We start from the raw sequence: 17,174 nt of genomic DNA on the forward strand, positions 1-17,174 counted from the left end.
AAGGCATTTAATCAATCAGTCAATTTCTAGCAAGTCTCAGCAATACTATTTCTATACGCTCATAATATTATGGTTTATCAAGACTAGCAAAAACGGATTCAATTAATCATGCAATTAGGGTTTAACAATCAATGGATTTTAGCAAGCCTAGTAAAAAGATTTATTAATCACTCAATCAGTTTCAAAGCTGATTTTAGCAATACTAGAATATAGATTTCAAGCATGAATTTCAATGAATCAGTTTCAAAGCTGATTTTAGGAATACTAGAATATATATTTCAAGCATGAATTTCAATGAATCAGTTTCAAGGTTGATTGGTATTTAGCATAAACCATGTGTAAATAATTTATCTAATATCAGAATTTATCAAACCTCAAAAACATATAATCAGATCAATCAATTTAATCGAACTTAGCATACAATCTTAAACCCCAATACATTAGATTTTATCATGAATCTATCAACCTAGTATATGGATTCTCAATTCTCAAAGACATCCAAATCAGATCAATATAACCTATCATACGGATTATTTAGGGTTTCTATTTAAAACAGATCAGATTACAAAACTATCAATCCTAGCAGATGATATTAAACCTCAAGAATCATGCAATCAGATCATTTGGATTTTAAACAAGTAAACCTCAATCAATCTATCAACCTATCAGATTCAATCAATGTTTTAACAGGCTGGTCGGTTTAAACAATTTAAAATCAGATGAACTATTAACCAAGTAAGATGAGAAAATAAATCTATCAATCATAACTGTGATTAAAGCATTAATAAAAACAAGCAGGTCAGATTTAATCAAGACTTAAATAGATCAAAATTATTAAACTAGGAGGATGAGAATAATAAATCTAGCAACTTAACAGTCAAACAATTCTAGCAACATAGCATCAGATTCAATCAAATTTAAAACCTCAATGATCAAAACCAAAAACAGTTTTGATTTCAAAAATATTCGATTAGAGTTTTAATATGTGATTTGTGTTATTATAGTATAATTAATTATGATATCTATATTATTTAGGGTTTATAGATATAGGGTTAGGGTTTATCGGATTTTAACTTGTAAAATCCGATTTGGGGTTTTAATCATGTAGGAAAATGATTTAGGGTTTATCGGATTATTAGAATCCGATTTGGAGTTTTAAGGTTTTAGGGTTTAGATGTTTACCTTAACCTCCAAACGGGTTGAACGGACCACCGAGAATCGAGAAGAACTTCGCGAGCTGGTACGTGCCGGATCGGATCGTCGGGTCGCGAAGAGCAGTCGAGATCGTCGGGTCGCGAAGAGCAGTCGAGATCGTCGGGTCGCGAAGAGCAGTCGAGATCGTCGGGTCGCGAAGAGCAGTCGAGATCGTCAGTCGGATCGTCTATCAGATGCGCTATCGGGATCGCCTGGTCGTCGGTACGTCAGGATGCGAACAGATCGTCTAGTCGGGTACTTATCTGATCGTCGGATCGACTGAGCTTCTATCGGGTCGTCGGATTGACTGGTCGTATCAGATGGCTTTATCGGATGAGAGGGTAACCGCTGAGAGAGAAAGAAAAATTAGGGTTTATGATGATCAAGGTTTCAAAACGAGAAAGAAAAGAAAAATAGGGTTTCTGGTCGATTTTAGAACTCATGGAATTAGGGAACTTCGTATTGATAACATGTTATAAAAGTAATGGAAAAATCTATCTTTATTCATAACATAGAAGTTCCTTATATACGAGATTACACCGTCATAGATAAATGAAAAAATTACAAATCATAATCTCTTGGTTATAAGCCATCCACAATCTAGTTCATAACAATTATATTTTTTATTAATTTTTTGTTGTTGGCGTACACTCATCAACACTGTGAAATATGATTTACTTTAGTTCGGAATTTAAAAGATAAATGGATCGTTTTTCATGTCGAAAACCTAATCCTAATGTTACAGTAAAGTTAAGGAAAGCGTTATTCTAGAAGAAACATGTTCCTTTTAGCATGTCATCAACCAATATGAATAATGAATCTTATTATAAGGAAATAAGGATTGAAAACTATATAAGAGTCTTTATTAAAAAGCAAAACAAAAGTATACTGGGAAAAAGGCATGCTTGTCTCTGTCGAAACACAGATTTTATTAGCCAAGTGGTGCAATTAAAGAAACCAAGCGTTGATTAGGCAAAAAAAGCAAGATTAGATTAAAAATGTTATCTTGGAGAGTTGGGTAGGTCATTAAGGGCATGATTATCGCTGAAACTGCGAAGGAATTTCTTAAAAAAATAAATAAATTTTGTTTGATTAAAAAATAAAAATTAAAAATTAAAAAGAGAACTAATCGCGGACCGCCATGTGTCAATGAGATCCGGAAACAATACAAAAATGATCCTTAACCGATTCTTATGTTTTTGTGAGGCCCAAATCCTTTAAACCTCTCCTAAAGATCCCTTTAAATACCCTGATAAAAATGGTCTAAAAACCCAATTATTTCTCGCTAGGCGTATGAGTGATACTTATAAGATGACACTAACACTGGACTACTCCAGACCCCTTCACATTAGAGTGAATAAACAATTTAATAAAGCATTAGTCTTGTACATTTTGCGTTGTAGTCCACAAAATACGACCTAATTTGTAGAAAAAAAAATTAAAAGTTTTTGTGGCAAAAAAAACTTTTTGTGACTAAAAGACTTTCTAAAAAATCTATTTTAAACTAATTATAAATATAAATTTAATTAATTTTGTCCTATAATATAACTTATATGTCAATTGTTGAGCATTTTTCTCTTAATAAATAGAAACGAATATTGAAGAAAAATACAACAACAACAAAAGTCTATGCGATTAAGATTCTAAAAATTATAAAAAAAAAAAAAACAGAATAATTCACGAAACTGTGGAGCCGATTGGGAATATTCACACGAGCAGTGACGTGTCGGCCGACGATAAGAAACCAGCTCATCAACGGTGTGAGTTACGTCATCAAACGCGTATTTTAGATACATAAGCGCATGTTAAAAGGTAAGCGGAAAAGACTACGACTTTTCTCCCAGTGCTTGTGTCGTACATCTTCTTCAACTTGTATTTTAGATACATAAGCGCATGTTAAAAGGTAAGCGGACTAAGACTACGCCATGAACTATTCAAACCAAAAAGGAAGGAAACAAAAAAAGAAATATCTTTGCTTTTTTTTTCTCGTTCTTCTTTGTGTGTACACGCCTTCACCTCTAAGCTTTGACCAAAGTGTCGTTATTTTCTCTTGTCTCTTGAAACGGAATATAGACTCAGGAACGCGTTTCAGCTAGAAAAGTCACTGTTCATATCTCGACTTCGTGATGAATCAATGGTTGGTTGCATTGTTTTGGTCAAATTTTGTAATGATTTGTATTTTGCTTTATTTGGCTAGTTTTCTTACAAGACTCGAATCTTTGATGGTGTTTGGTCTGATTGTTGCGTAAAAGGAGCTTCTTCTATCTTCTGCGTGTGCCTTGAGCTTGTTATAATTGATTTTTTTTTTTCTTTACAGATGATGAGCTCTTCATCTTCTAATACACAAGCTGTACCATTCAGAGACATGGGGATGTATGAACCGTTCCAACAGTTGTCTGGTTGGGAAAACACTTTCAACACCATAACTACTAACAATCATAACAACAACAATCAGACTTCTTCCACAATTGCCAGAACAGAAGCAGATGCTAACAATAAGGTCAGATTCTTCCCTGATTCATGTTTAAGATTGGTTACTTTTTTTGTTTGTTTAATTAGCGGTTAATAAAACGCGCAGGGAAACTACACTTGTTTGTATAATAACTCTGTTGAAGCAGAACCGTCTGGTAACAATGACCAGGGCGAAGTTCAAATCAGTGATAAGGTAAAACAAGAAGACGAGTATATGAGAGAATGATAAAACTAATGAGCCTATTTGTTTAAAGGGGGAGACACGGCGTGATAACATTAATTCTTGTTCATTCTGTATCCACAGATGAAACGGAGATTGGCTCAGAACAGAGAGGCTGCTCGCAAAAGTCGTTTGAGAAAGAAGGTAAGACATGTGTCCCTTGGTTGATTCTTTCTTTTGGTAATGAAGTAACAAAGCTTACATATCCTTTTTCAAAAAAAAAGAAAACAAAGTTTACATATAATTATGTGAGTTATGTATATTGCCCCTTTAGGCCCATGTCCAGCAGTTAGAAGAAAGCAGGTTAAAGCTATCACAGCTCGAGCAGGAACTCGTAAGAGCTAGGCAGCAGGTAAGCTCAAGCTTGTTTCCTTTTTTGTGTTCTGTCTTTCACCAAAATGTATCTGTTTTTAATGTTCACTTAGTGATTTTTTTTTCTTTGTTTCAGGGATTGTGTGTAGTAACATCAGACGCTACTTATCTTGGACCAGCTGGGACCATGAACACAGGGATCGCTGCGTTCGAGATGGAACACAAACACTGGCTAGAAGAACAAAGCAAGAGAGTCAGCGAGATTCGAACCGCGCTCCAAGCGCACATCAGCGACGTGGAGCTCAAAATGCTCGTCGACGTTTGCTTGAACCACTACGCCAATCTCTTCCGCATGAAAGCTGCTGCTGCGAAGGCTGACGTGTTCTTCTTGATATCCGGAATGTGGAGAACTTCCACCGAACGTTTCTTCCAGTGGATCGGAGGTTTCCGCCCCTCCGAGCTCTTGAATGTAAACAAGCCTTTGACACGTTACAGTCTTTTCACTCGTGAGAATGTGTTCATCTATTGTTTGTTGTTTGTAGGTTGTGATGCCGTACATTGAGCCTTTAACTGATCAGCAACTCTTGGAGGTGACGAACCTTCAGCAGTCGTCTCAGCAAGCAGAGGAGGCTCTCTCTCAAGGCTTGGATAAGCTTCAGCAAGGTTTGGTTGAGAACATTGCTGTTGTTGAGTCTTTGAATCATGGAGGAGCTCAGATGGCTTCAGCCATGGAGAATCTTGAATCTTTGGAGGGCTTTGTGAACCAGGCGGATCATCTGAGAAAGCAGTCTCTGCAGCAAATGAGTAAGGTCTTGACGACAAGACAAGCTGCTCGTGGCTTGCTTGCTTTAGGAGAGTACTTCCACAGGCTTCGTGCTCTAAGTTCTCTTTGGGCAGCTCGTCCACGCAATTAACAATTTTAGGAGGCACAAGGAAGAAGAGTCAACCTCAAATGGTTTTAGCTAGGCATGTATGGAGATGTAGAGTGATTTGATTATCCATTAGAACATCATCTTCCTCATTGATGTTTTGTTTGTTCTTGAGAGAAAATGAATAAAGAAGATATATATATATATATCTATGGGTTGAAACATTTGTAAAAAATAACACTCTTTATACTTGCTGCATAATGTCATATGGAAATTAAAATGTCTAAAGTTTATAACGGAGAGATAGATTGTTGCGAGAGATCTTTGCAGGTTTCAAAACTGATGAAGATTAAGCAAACCGAATGTGACTTACAACTACCAATCATGAATTTTTGTAAGCATATTCTATGAGATAATGAAATGTTGCATCTCATCAGCTTATAGTTTCATTGACGCTGAGCTCTCCTCTCTCCCCGGGCTTCTTTCTTTTTCACCATCTCCAAGTATGTGTTCATGATCTTCTTATCTAGTTCATAATAGACTTCCATTTTCTTCAAAGGTCTCATATCAAGATCAATGAAATGTACCTGCCAACATAGAGCTCAGTGTATGAGACGCATTTTAGAAGCAACTCAACAAACCAAAAGATCAGGGTCTGAATGGCAATAGAAGAAACCGCATTAATTACCCCGCAGTAAATAGTAACAAAAATATCTACATATACATATGTATATATACATTTTTGTTACTATTAAAACCTCACCTCCTCCGCATATTACTGTTCGGATTAAGTATATGCAGATAAAAGAACTTACCTTGTAATCAAATTCTTGCTTTGCTGATTCAAGATGCAGATTACTATGAGAAGATGATCTAGAGATCACAGCATCTGTTGATCTAAAGCTTATCATCACACTACAATCTTTTGCGGTGGCAGATATCAAGAACTCCTTCAAAACATTCACTTTCTCAGCCATCGGAATCGAATGCATGAAGCTAAACTGACTTGTTGATGATGTTTTACTCTTTTCCAACTCTTTACACACTCTGCATGGCTGGTTAATGAGGTCATAGTACACGTGAACCGCTCCTTCGATGTTATACTTGTCTAGCTTTTGAACGTCTAGGAGATGATCTAGAACTCCAGAGGTGTAAACGGTTTCAGCAACAAGCTCTATGAAATGATTTGCACGTGAACCATCTTTGGTCTTGATGATATCTTTGAGTAGATGCTCAAAGTCTTGTTCAACCTTTGAGGTTGTTTTGCATGTGCCACCACCTAAGCCTCCAAATACAAGAGAGCCGTTCAAGAACACGCGGAAGTTGTTCTGAGGAGTCGCGTAGAGAGCTCTTATTGCTTTGTGTATTCTATCTTTTGATCCAGAGAAAAGGTCCAGAGGATCATATTCACTGATTTCTGAGATCTGCCACACAACTTTTAACGTGTTAGACATGGCCGGTTCTGGATACAGCGGATGAAACATTCACCTCTCAGATTTTAAAAGAGCTATTATATAATATCATATGGCTTCCAAATTGTCAAAAAAAATATTAAGATTAATTTTAAAAAAAATTATAGCTCCCAAAAATATCAGATCCGGATTTGTTATGCTACAAAGTTTGGTTGTAAAGAGATTTTAGGGGGGCTTAGGAGAAGTACCTCATTATCATGAAGCTTCAGAACTTGGTGCATCTCAAAACGAGTTATACTCTTCTTGATAACATTTTCTTCTGCTATGAAGCTTGAAGATGGAAGGAATCCACATTTTGGCTACTTAATCAGAGCAAACATGCAATGTATATCAACTGAAAAGTCGCTGGAAAAAAAAGAAGAAAGAAGAAAAGCACAGGTAATGACCAAGAACACCTTTATTTCAACACTTAAGCATGGTTTATCCTCAACACGACCTGAAAGCAGAAGAGATCACTAACGTGACATATATTTATAAATCAAAAACCATAGCTACATGGACAAATAAACACTTACCGTGTGCGAAAAGTGTCAAATCATCCATGAGAAGAACAGAATTGCGGTTAGTATCCACACTGGCTGCATCAGCTCGCCAAGAAGGTCGCTGTGATGTCACAATGTTCTCAACAGACTCAAGAAACTCCTTTGCTACAAGAAGACGCATCTACAGAAAAATATGCAATAAGAAGATCTCTAGAGACACCGCAAAACGCTTAAAAACATATCCAGTACAGAAAAATAATACTCCATTTCATGATGACAAGAGAAAGAGGGAAACATACTCCAGGATTGACATGTTTATGACCCAACAAAGGTCTCATGACATGTTTGACAAACAAAAACTCCACAATCTCCTTGTTCTGGCAAGAAACAAGTTCCTTGCATTCTCCCCATATAACCTTTTCATGTGACGTGAGACCATTTCCACTTGTGTTTCCATTATCTTCTTTCCCATCATTTGGCATTTTCTGTATTCTCATCATCTTTCCCAACTTCACACATTACACAAACGAAGAGAAAAATAATTAATGTAGAATCAATGCTAATTAACTACTACCTTTTTCCAATAATCAAATCAAGAACAGATTCAAAATATTGAAAATGAGAAAGAAAAAATGGAAGAGACTAACGAAAGAGGGAGAGGATCCAGTGTAAGCGAGAACCAAATTAACAGCTCCTTCACCTCTATATGACCAATCAACTGCATCCTTTGGTTCCAAACCAATCTCCATCTGAATCGAAACACCAACACAGATTAACAAAACTCACTTTCTGATTATTTTTAAGTAAAATCCAATATGATAAAATGAAAAACAAATTACGTACCTTGCGAGGAGTGATCTCGATCACAATCAAACCGTGATGAGATTTCGTGAGTTAATTAGGTCTACAGATTTCTTTTGCGATTGCTTCGAAATGAATAGGTATCATCACTGTATCAGTGTGAGACGGCCGGATTGATGTATGTATTTTATTTGTTTGATACAGGTTACAAAGAGTGCGGTGAAATGGTTAACCAATCAAAATGTCACGTAGCACTTGTTAAAAAAAGACAATAAAAAAAATCTTATATATTAAAACAGAAATTAGAACAGAAGTCACAACTTTGATTCATGTGTGATTTTTTTTAAAAATGGACTTAATAGACATATTCCTAAAAAATCATATTACATTTAATCTCTAATATTATTATTTAAATTTTGGGCCTAACAAAAAATTTTATTGGACTATCAATAATTGGATTTAAACAATAGATGATCCATTAGATTTAAAAAATAGTATAAATTAAATAGATATAATTTAATGTTGTAATATTATACCTCCATATGTTAATTATTTAAATATTTATCGATGTTAACTTTTAAAATTATAAAAAAAAAATTAATATCAAAAATCATATTATCTAACAATGATTAATATTTACTACCTTAAACCAATGAAAACAAATTTTAAACTATATAGTTTATTTTAAAAATTAAACAAAAACTAAATGTTTAATTATTTACTCGATAATATAAATCTATGAAGCTAAAAGTTTAATTTTTTAAAAACTTTCTAATTTTGTGAAATGTTACAATATCTTTGAATATGACAACACAACAATATTTTACTAATTTTTACATATATAGTTACGATTTTAATAATGAAATAATAATCCGAAAATATATATATAGAAGAAGATACAAATACAAGTGAAAGTTTGAAATAATCTATTCAATGAAAAAATATATCGTAAACTTATTATGTTTTAAAAATTGATAGACACATATATATTATAATATATATCCATTTAGAATTGAAAAAAAAATATTTATATGAAAATAAATGAAAATAAAAATCTGCGCGGTTGCGCAGATCGAGATCTAGTTAAATAGTTAAAAATAACAACACCTACGTTAATTAACACTGTCTGCAAAATTCTAAATTTTAAAAACATGAACTCTAAAAATATAAACCCTAAATCAAAAATACTAAACCATAAACCCCAATCTTAAAATCTAAACCTTAAATTTTAAAACCTAAACCCAAACTCTAAATAATAAACCCTAAATCCTAAAACCTAAACCCTAAAGTCTAATCCCAAAACTCTAAACCATAAACCCTAAAGTCTAACCCCAAAACTCTAAACCATAAACCCTAAATCCAAAAATCTAAACTCTAAATCCTAAACCATAAACTCTAAACTCATAAACCATAAACTCTAAACTCAAAACTCTAAACCCTAAACTCAAAACTCTAAATCTTAAACCCAAACTCTAAATCCTAAACCCTAAACTCAAACCTCTAAACCGTAAACCTTAATCTTATTAATTAAAAGTTGGGTTTACAGCTTAGAGGTTTGGGTTTAAGGTTTAGGATTTAGAGTTTAGGGTTTAGGATTTGAAGTTTTGGGTTTAGAGTTTAGGTTTTAAGATTTAGGGCTTATATTTTAAGATTTAGGGTTTATGGTTTAGAGTTTTGGGTTTAGAGTTTTGGGTTTAGGCTTTAGGGTTTAGATTCTAGGATTTAAGGTTTATTGTTTAGAGTTTGGGTTTAGGGTTTATATTTTAGGATTGAGATTTATGGTTTAGTGTTTCAGATTTAGGATTTATGGTTTTTACAATTTTGCAGACAACGTTAATTAATGTCGGTGTTGTTTTTTTATTTCGGTTATTTATTTTTTTTATTTTTATTAATTTTTTCAACTATTCTTACATGGTATTTTGATTGGTTACGAAGAGCGCGGTGAATTTAACCATTTACCATGGACACGTGACTGGGTGTGCATAACAAACGAATGAATCGAATATATTATAATTAAAAAGATTTTCTAATGAATGATTTTTTTTTACATAAGGAATAGGATTCATACGATATATGACTTGATAAAAGTAAATAAAAAAAAACAAACAAAAGAAAGAAAAGGCTTAAAAATGTCTTTCTATTTAATGGTTAAAACTTGGTTTAGGCTAAGTTGAAAGGGGTTAAGATTAGATTTAATCAAACAAGTCAAGTCACTCATATATTAGTTTGAAGATGTCGTAAATGAGCCCGATATCTAATTCCATGCATCAAGGGACTAGATTGCAAAACTCAGTGTGTTATGTGAGCTAATGGCTCCTCAGGTGAGTGCTGATGTAATTTGAGGCCATGCCTGCCCAGAAGTCGGACTAGATTGCAAAACTCAGTGTGTTATGTGAGCTAATGGCTCCTCAGGTGAGTGCTGATGTAATTTGAGGCCATGCCTGCCCAGAAGTCTTTTGCATAATTTCCCCGGGAAATTTAATTAGTTGTAATTTTTAGAGGAGTGAAGAAGACCGGTTAAAGAAAGTAAACCGGGGAAGTGGAAGATGACAAGATATCAGGTGGTGGAAAAGACCAATGATGAGGAGCTGGTGAAAAAGAACAGAACAGAAGTCAGTCAGTGACTTAAACATCAGTCTTCTTCATTGGGAAACCCTATCTTTATATCTTAGCTGTACTTTTACATTTTTCTCCGTACCGTATATTCTCCCTTATTGGCTTCTCTTTTCCGATAAATAAAAATATATTTATATACTCATATTTCTTTCCTTGACATAGTTTATCTTACATGGATTTTGTATATTTATATATATTATAGTGAAATATAGAAGAAAATCGCTGGATTTAAGGTATAACCGTATAAGTCGATTCAAAATCAGACTAGAGGATTTATCAAAAAAAAAAAAAAATCAGACTAGAGGAATGGTAGAAGCTCTGAAAATATTTATATGAAAATAAATGAAAATAAATGAAAATAAAAATCTGCGCGGTTGCGTGGATCGAGATCTAGTTAAATAGTTTAAAATAACAACACCTACGTTAATTAACACTGTCTGCAAAATTCTAAATTTTAAAAACATGAACTCTAAAAATATAAACCTTAAATCAAAAATATTAAACCATAAACCCCAATCTTAAAATCTAAACCTTAAATTTTAAAACTTAAATCCAAACTCTAAATAATAAACCCTAAATCCTAAAACCTAAACCCTAAAGTCTAACCCCAAAACTCTAAACCATAAACCCTAAATCCAAAAATCTAAACTCTAAATCCTAAACCATAAACTCTAAACTCATAAACCCTAAACTCAAAACTCTAAACCCTAAACTCAAAACTCTAAATCTTAAACCCAAACTCTAAATCCTAAACCCTAAACTCAAACCTCTAAACCGTAAACCTTAATCTTATTAATTACAAGTTGGGTTTACAGCTTAGAGGTTTGGGTTTAAGGTTTAGGATTTAGAGTTTAGGGTTTAGGATTTGAAGTTTTGGATTTAGAGTTTAGGTTTTAAGATTTAGAGCTTATATTTTAAGATTTAGGGTTTATGGTTTAGAGTTTTGGGTTTAGAGTTTTGGGTTTAGGCTTTAGGGTTTAGATTCTAGGATTTAGGGTTTATTGTTTAGAGTTTGGGTTTAGAGTTTATATTTTAGGATTGAGATTTATGGTTTAGTGTTTCAGATTTAGGATTTATGGTTTTTACAATTTTGCAGACAACGTTAATTAATGTCGGTGTTATTTTTTTATTTCGGTTATTTTTATTTTTATTTTTTATTAATTTTTTCAACTATTCTTACATGGTATTTTGATTGGTTACGAAGAGCGCGGTGAATTTAACCATTTACCATGGACACGTGACTGGGTGTGCATAACAAACGAATGAATCGAATATATTATAATTAAAAAGATTTTCTAATGATTTTTTTTTACATAAGGAATAGGATTCATACGATATATGACTTGATAAAAGTAAATAAAAAAAAAACAAACAAAAGAAAGAAAAGGCTTAAAAATGTCTTTCTATTTAATGGTTAAAACTTGGTTTAGGCTAAGTTGAAAGGGGTTAAGATTAGAATTAATCAAACAAGTCAAGTCACTCATATATTAGTTTGAAGATGTCGTAAATGAGCCCGTTATCTAATTCCATGCATCAAGGGACTAGATTGCAAAACTCAGTGTGTTATGTGAGCTAATGGCTCCTCAGGTGACACTACAAGAAAACAACGGTATTCTGACGGACATTCCGACGGAAAATGAAATCCTCGGAATATACCGAGGAATTTCCGAGGAACCCCATACCGACGGAATTCCGAAAAAACCTCAGTCCGTCGGAATATTCCGAGGAAATTCCGAGGAACAATGTGTTCCTCGGAAAAAACCGATGAATTCCGAGGAAATATTATAGCCGTTGGAGAGCCGTTGGGGGATTTTACAAAATTCCGAGGAAATTCCGACGAACTAGCCTTTTCCGTCGGAATTCCGTCGGAATTTCCTCGGTATGTCGGCAGGATTTAAACTATAAATACAAGCACTCCTCTTCCTCTTCTTTCACTCCATATCTTCATCCTCCCTCTTACTCTATTTACACACGAATTTGATTCATAAAAAATATGTCTTCTTCAAATTATTTTCGTTCTTGGATCGATCGACCTCATTTAGATCCGAACACGAGATTGCTTACGGAAGAATACCAACGAGGTATAACCGAATTCATGGGGTTAGTTCACCGACAACCGGAAGCAAAAACAGGTATGTTAAGATGTCCTTGCTCTAATTGTAAAAATAGAAAGGTTATTAAAGAGTGGGATGTTTGGACTCATCTATATTTGAGTGGGTTTACACGAAGTTACAAAATTTGGTATCATCATGGGGAAACTGATTATGAACATGGTAGTACTAGCGAACCTCAGCCAGCGGTTAGATTAGAAGAACCAATTAGAACGGATGTAGATTATGGTGTAGGTACTGAGCAGATGGTAAATGATCATTTTAGAGGGGAAGATTTACCCAATGCAGAAGCTAGGAGATTTTATGATATGTTGGATGCTGGAAAGCAACCATTGTACGAAGGTTGCAGAGATGGTCATTCAGCTTTATCATCTGCTACAAGATTGATGGGCATTAAAACAGATTATAATTTGGCTGAAGACTGTGTGGATGCGATTGCTGATTTTGTAAAAGGTATTCTACCCGAGGATAATGTAGCTCCTGGTTCATACTACGAGGTTCAGAAACTCGTAGCTGGTCTTGGTTTATCGTATCAGGTAATAGATGTATGCAGCGACAACTGCATGATTTATTGGAGGGCGGATGAACAGCGGGTTACATGCAAATTTTGTGGAAAGCCTCGTTATAAAGATACGAGTGGAAGAGTTCCAGTGCCATATAAAAGGATGTGGTATTTACCTTTGACGGAAAGGTTGCAGAGGTTGTATCTGTCTGAACGCACAGCGCAACCAATGAGATGGCATGCGGAGCACTCAACAGATGGTGAGATCAGACATCCTTCAGATGCAAAAGCGTGGAAGCATTTCCAATCAAAGTATCCCGACTTTGCGTATGAGAGAAGAAATGTCTACCTTGGATTATGTACTGATGGTTTCAGTCCGTTTGGCAAGAGTGGAAGACAGTATTCTCTATGGCCCGTCATTCTTACACCATACAACCTCCCCCCAAACTTGTGCTTGCGACGAGAGTTTTTGTTTCTCTCGATTCTCGTTCCCGGACCAGAGCATCCTAAGAGATCACTTGATGTGTTTCTTCAGCCACTAATATATGAGTTGCAACAACTATGGGCTCAAGGTGCTGAAACATACGATGTTTCGTGTAAAGAAAACTTTCAAATGCGGGCAGTACTAATGTGGACAATAAGTGATTTTCCAGCATATGGTATGTTGTCTGGATGGACAACGCATGGAAGGCTATCATGTCCATATTGTCAAGATAACACTGATGCTTTCCAACTAAAACACGGAAGGAAAACGTGTTGGTTTGACTGTCACAGGAGATTCCTACCACCTGATCATCCATATCGTAGGAGTAGGAATTTGTTTACGAAGAACAAGAGGGTGTTTGACAGTCCACCTCCGGAAATTTGTGGGAAAGATTTGAAGATACAACTAAGAGATTTTGGTGCAGAAAGGACGCCAGAAGTCGGTGGACATGAGCGTTTTCCGGTAGATGCTGTTGGAGAACTACATAACTGGCACAAAAAAAGTATTTTCTGGGATCTGCCATACTGGGAGGATCATCTGCTAAGGCATAATTTAGATGTCATGCATATTGAGAAGAACTTTTTTGACAATCTCATGAACACGATCCTTAATGTTCAAGGTAAAACAAAGGATAATTTGAAGTCAAGACTGGATTTAGTCGATATATGTGCTCGTTCAGAACTTCATGTTGATGAGAATGGTAGGGCTCCTTTTCCCATATACCGACTTGATGCAGCGGGAAAAGATGCGTTCTTTGATTGGATTTCAAACGATGTGGAATTTCCAGACGGTTACGCATCAAATTTGCGTAACTGTATCGACAGAAAGGAAGGAAAGTTTACTGGCTTGAAAAGCCACGATTGCCATGTAATGATGCAGCGCCTCCTTCCGTTCGCCTTCAAGGAACTATTACCACGAAATGTTCATGAAGCAATTGCAGGGATAAGTGGTTTCTTCCGCGATTTATGCACGAGATCAGTGACTCTTGAAGGTATTGAAAATTTGAAGACTAACATAGCCGTGATTCAGTGCAACCTTGAGAAGATATTTCCTCCCTCATTTTTTGATGTTATGGAGCATCTTGTTATTCACCTGGCAAGAGAATTGGAACTTGGTGGTCCTGTGCAGTATAGATGGATGTATCTGTATGAGCGGTATATGTTCCATTTGAAGAAGATGGTGAAAAATTTAAGTAGGGTGGAAGGTTCTATAGTCGCACAGATGATCAATGAAGAAACTTCAAACTTTGCCGAGTACTACTTTCCAGCAGAAGTTCAGACCAAAAACAGAAGACCTGCTCGGCATGATGATAGAGGCGAACGGGCAACATATCATGTTACGGTTCCAGACATTTTCACAGACGTTGGACGACTTAGCGGAAAACCAAAGGACCGTCGACTTACTGAGCAGGAGCGCAGTCATTTGCAAACATATTTGCTCACCAACTGCGAAGACGTTCTTCAATATGAGAGGTAAATAAATGAGCTTACAAATTTTTATTTTAACAAGTTGAAATTTAAATCTTAATTAATTACATTATTGTCATCATATACAGGATTTTCATGGCAGAAAAGCGGTTCGAGTATAGATACGCCACAGAGGACGAACTAGAAGAAATGAAGCAGAGAGAATTTTCTGGATGGATGTTTACTTATGTGAGTGCTTTAAACAAATTAAAATATATTTATCACATATTTATACTAATTCACATTTATTGATATAATATATATATGTGCTATTAATAGGTGTCTGCTGGTTTGGCCAGAGGTGAAACATTTGACGATTGGATACGTGAGATGGTCGTTGGACCAAACTTTGTTGTGAAGTCATATCCGAGATTTTGTACTCGAGGATATGCATTCACAACTCAGAAGAGGAGACGTTCGAGTACGACTTATGATGCTGGCGTTTGTTCTGCATCAGGAGATGATGTATACTACGGACACATACATGAGATTTTGGAAATCAAGTATTTGGGCATGGTTGGATTGCGCTGTACTGTTTTCTATTGTGATTGGCACGACAACACTCCAGATCGAGGTGTGAGAACAGATGCATTTGGTGTTACATCAGTAAATTCGAGGCGAAAGCTGCAATATTATGATCCTTTCATTCTTGCTTCTCAGGCCGATCAGGTAATTAAATGTTAATTATTCAGAATGATTCATCATCATGTGTATTAATTTATAATTTAATAATTTTTTAAATGTTACAGGTTTGTTATATCAAGTACCCCCGGGTAAGGAACAGAGATGATCCATGGGTTACTGTTACAAGACTCAACCCGAGAGGCCGAGTTCAGGGAAGTTCTGAGCTGGAAGACCCACTACAACCAAGCACATCCGGCAACTTAAGTGCAGCAGAAGATTTAGCTGGAGTTGGCCTTGTAGTCGATTTAACCGACTTTGGAGAGGAAGCCGTCGTTCACGTAGAGGATGAACCAGTGATTGGAGAGTTTCACCAAGATCCAGATTCAGATTCATCTGGTGATGATGACTCGGAAACAGACTACCATTGAACTTATTATTTTTTTTTTTTAAGAAATACCGAGGAAATTCCGAGGAACACTTGATATAACCTCTTTCCTCGGATAATAGTTATTTGGTTTATCTAGCAAGGCAAAGCTGAATACGAATTAAAAACTACTCAGAACACAACCAAATAAAACGAAGAAACCATGTAAAAGAAATACGAACTCATAATTAAGAAACCCAAAAAAAAACTCAGTTCAAAATTAACAGAAAATAAGACCATAAAACGTTAGAATAGAAAAAAAAATAAAATAGCCGGTGATAGCTCCTACTCCTCGTCTCCTGCTCCAGATGTTCCTGCATCGTTGGGTCTCTTGGACCTCTTTCTTACCCTGTGTGTACCACTCGAACCCGAACCAGAGCTGGATGGAGAGTTGTCCCGATGAACTACATCATCCTTTTGGCAACGACACGGCCTGATACGTGAAATGGCAGCCCAGATCTTGTGTAGCATGTCGTTGTTTGTCTTTATGCTCTGATCTCTCCAATGTTGTTGCTGGCGCGAAGTGGCGTTCGGTGGAAGCTCTTGCAGCTTGTACTGGCTGGAGTCTGATGGGAGTAGCTGATGGGGTTGTGAATCATCTGGAATGGCTTGTGCAGCCTCATCTTCTCCTTCTTCATCAACCACGCCCTTGCCTTTGGTCTGATATTTTGGCGTGAAGAAGGATGGCTTGTCTACTAGTGCGGTAGCAGGGGGTAGGAACTCAACTGCAGCCTCTGAAAGTAGAGAAGTCAGACCGATCTGAGGCAGGTGGCAGTAGAGTGTTTTCTTCGCTCGGTCATGGAATACGTAGACGTAAGGACCATCCCGATGGATCCTCGAGTGGGGACCAGCTATGAACTCCTTACTTACTAGAGAAATGACATCCAGGTAGTTCCAAGCAATGTTGTTCGATCTGTCCAGTGCTACCTGTTGGTTCTTGCAGTCTACACCCACATGTCTAAGGATCCGAGTAATCACTGCACCAAATCCACATGCATTGCTCTTGGAATTGGTTACTTTCCCCTTGTATCCTGCTAAGTTTGCGGCCAGCACCGCTCCCATGTTGAAGGCAGTAGCAGGTGGGAATGTAGAGTTTCCAAATGCCGGTAGCAAATGCCTCACACC

At 36.0% G+C, this 17,174-nt stretch overlaps 2 protein-coding genes across 3 annotated transcripts; one reads left to right on the forward strand and one right to left on the reverse strand.

The window, feature by feature from the left end:
- Nucleotides 1–3,085: 3,085 nt before the first annotated feature.
- LOC106425973 (transcription factor TGA3) lies at nucleotides 3,086–5,351 on the forward strand. 2 transcript variants are annotated; one of them, XM_013866686.3, is made up of 7 exons: nucleotides 3,086–3,331; nucleotides 3,512–3,694; nucleotides 3,773–3,859; nucleotides 3,971–4,030; nucleotides 4,161–4,238; nucleotides 4,335–4,667; nucleotides 4,741–5,351. In XM_013866686.3, the coding sequence occupies exons 1-7, from the start codon at nucleotides 3,329–3,331 to the stop codon at nucleotides 5,110–5,112; spliced, it is 1,116 nt and encodes a 371-aa protein (XP_013722140.1). In that variant the 5' UTR covers nucleotides 3,086–3,328; the 3' UTR covers nucleotides 5,113–5,351. The 2 variants fall into 2 exon arrangements, with proteins under 2 accessions (XP_013722140.1, XP_048622466.1); XM_048766509.1 differs by having other exon boundaries at nucleotides 4,161–4,667.
- Nucleotides 5,251–8,050, reverse strand: LOC125591737 (inositol-pentakisphosphate 2-kinase-like). Its single transcript, XM_048766508.1, has 8 exons — nucleotides 7,865–8,050; nucleotides 7,669–7,770; nucleotides 7,321–7,530; nucleotides 7,055–7,202; nucleotides 6,935–6,975; nucleotides 6,728–6,838; nucleotides 5,883–6,491; nucleotides 5,251–5,654 (listed from the first exon to the last, which is right to left on the reverse strand). The coding sequence occupies exons 2-8, from the start codon at nucleotides 7,768–7,770 to the stop codon at nucleotides 5,514–5,516; spliced, it is 1,362 nt and encodes a 453-aa protein (XP_048622465.1). The 5' UTR covers nucleotides 7,865–8,050; the 3' UTR covers nucleotides 5,251–5,513.
- Nucleotides 8,051–17,174: the final 9,124 nt, after the last annotated feature.

The sequence above is a fragment of the Brassica napus genome, chromosome C8 (genome assembly GCF_020379485.1).
Source record: "Brassica napus cultivar Da-Ae chromosome C8, Da-Ae, whole genome shotgun sequence".
Taxonomy (NCBI): Eukaryota; Viridiplantae; Streptophyta; class Magnoliopsida; order Brassicales; family Brassicaceae; genus Brassica; species Brassica napus.

Bases quoted from the DNA above. Each gene is read 5' to 3' on its own strand.
- LOC106425973 (XM_048766509.1), top strand. The intron at 3,860-3,970 runs GTAAAACAAGAA...CTGTATCCACAG, and splicing joins AAGTTCAAATCAGTGATAAG to ATGAAACGGAGATTGGCTCA. The intron at 4,668-4,740 runs GTAAACAAGCCT...TGTTGTTTGTAG, and splicing joins GCCCCTCCGAGCTCTTGAAT to GTTGTGATGCCGTACATTGA.
- LOC125591737 (XM_048766508.1), bottom strand. From the start codon at position 7,770: ATGGAGATTGGTTTGGAACCAAAGGATGCAGTTGATTGGTCATATAGA. The intron at 7,203-7,320 runs GTATGTTTCCCT...ATTTTTCTGTAG, and splicing joins ATAAACATGTCAATCCTGGA to ATGCGTCTTCTTGTAGCAAA. The intron at 5,655-5,882 runs GTAAGTTCTTTT...CTATGTTGGCAG, and splicing joins AGCAAGAATTTGATTACAAG to GTACATTTCATTGATCTTGA.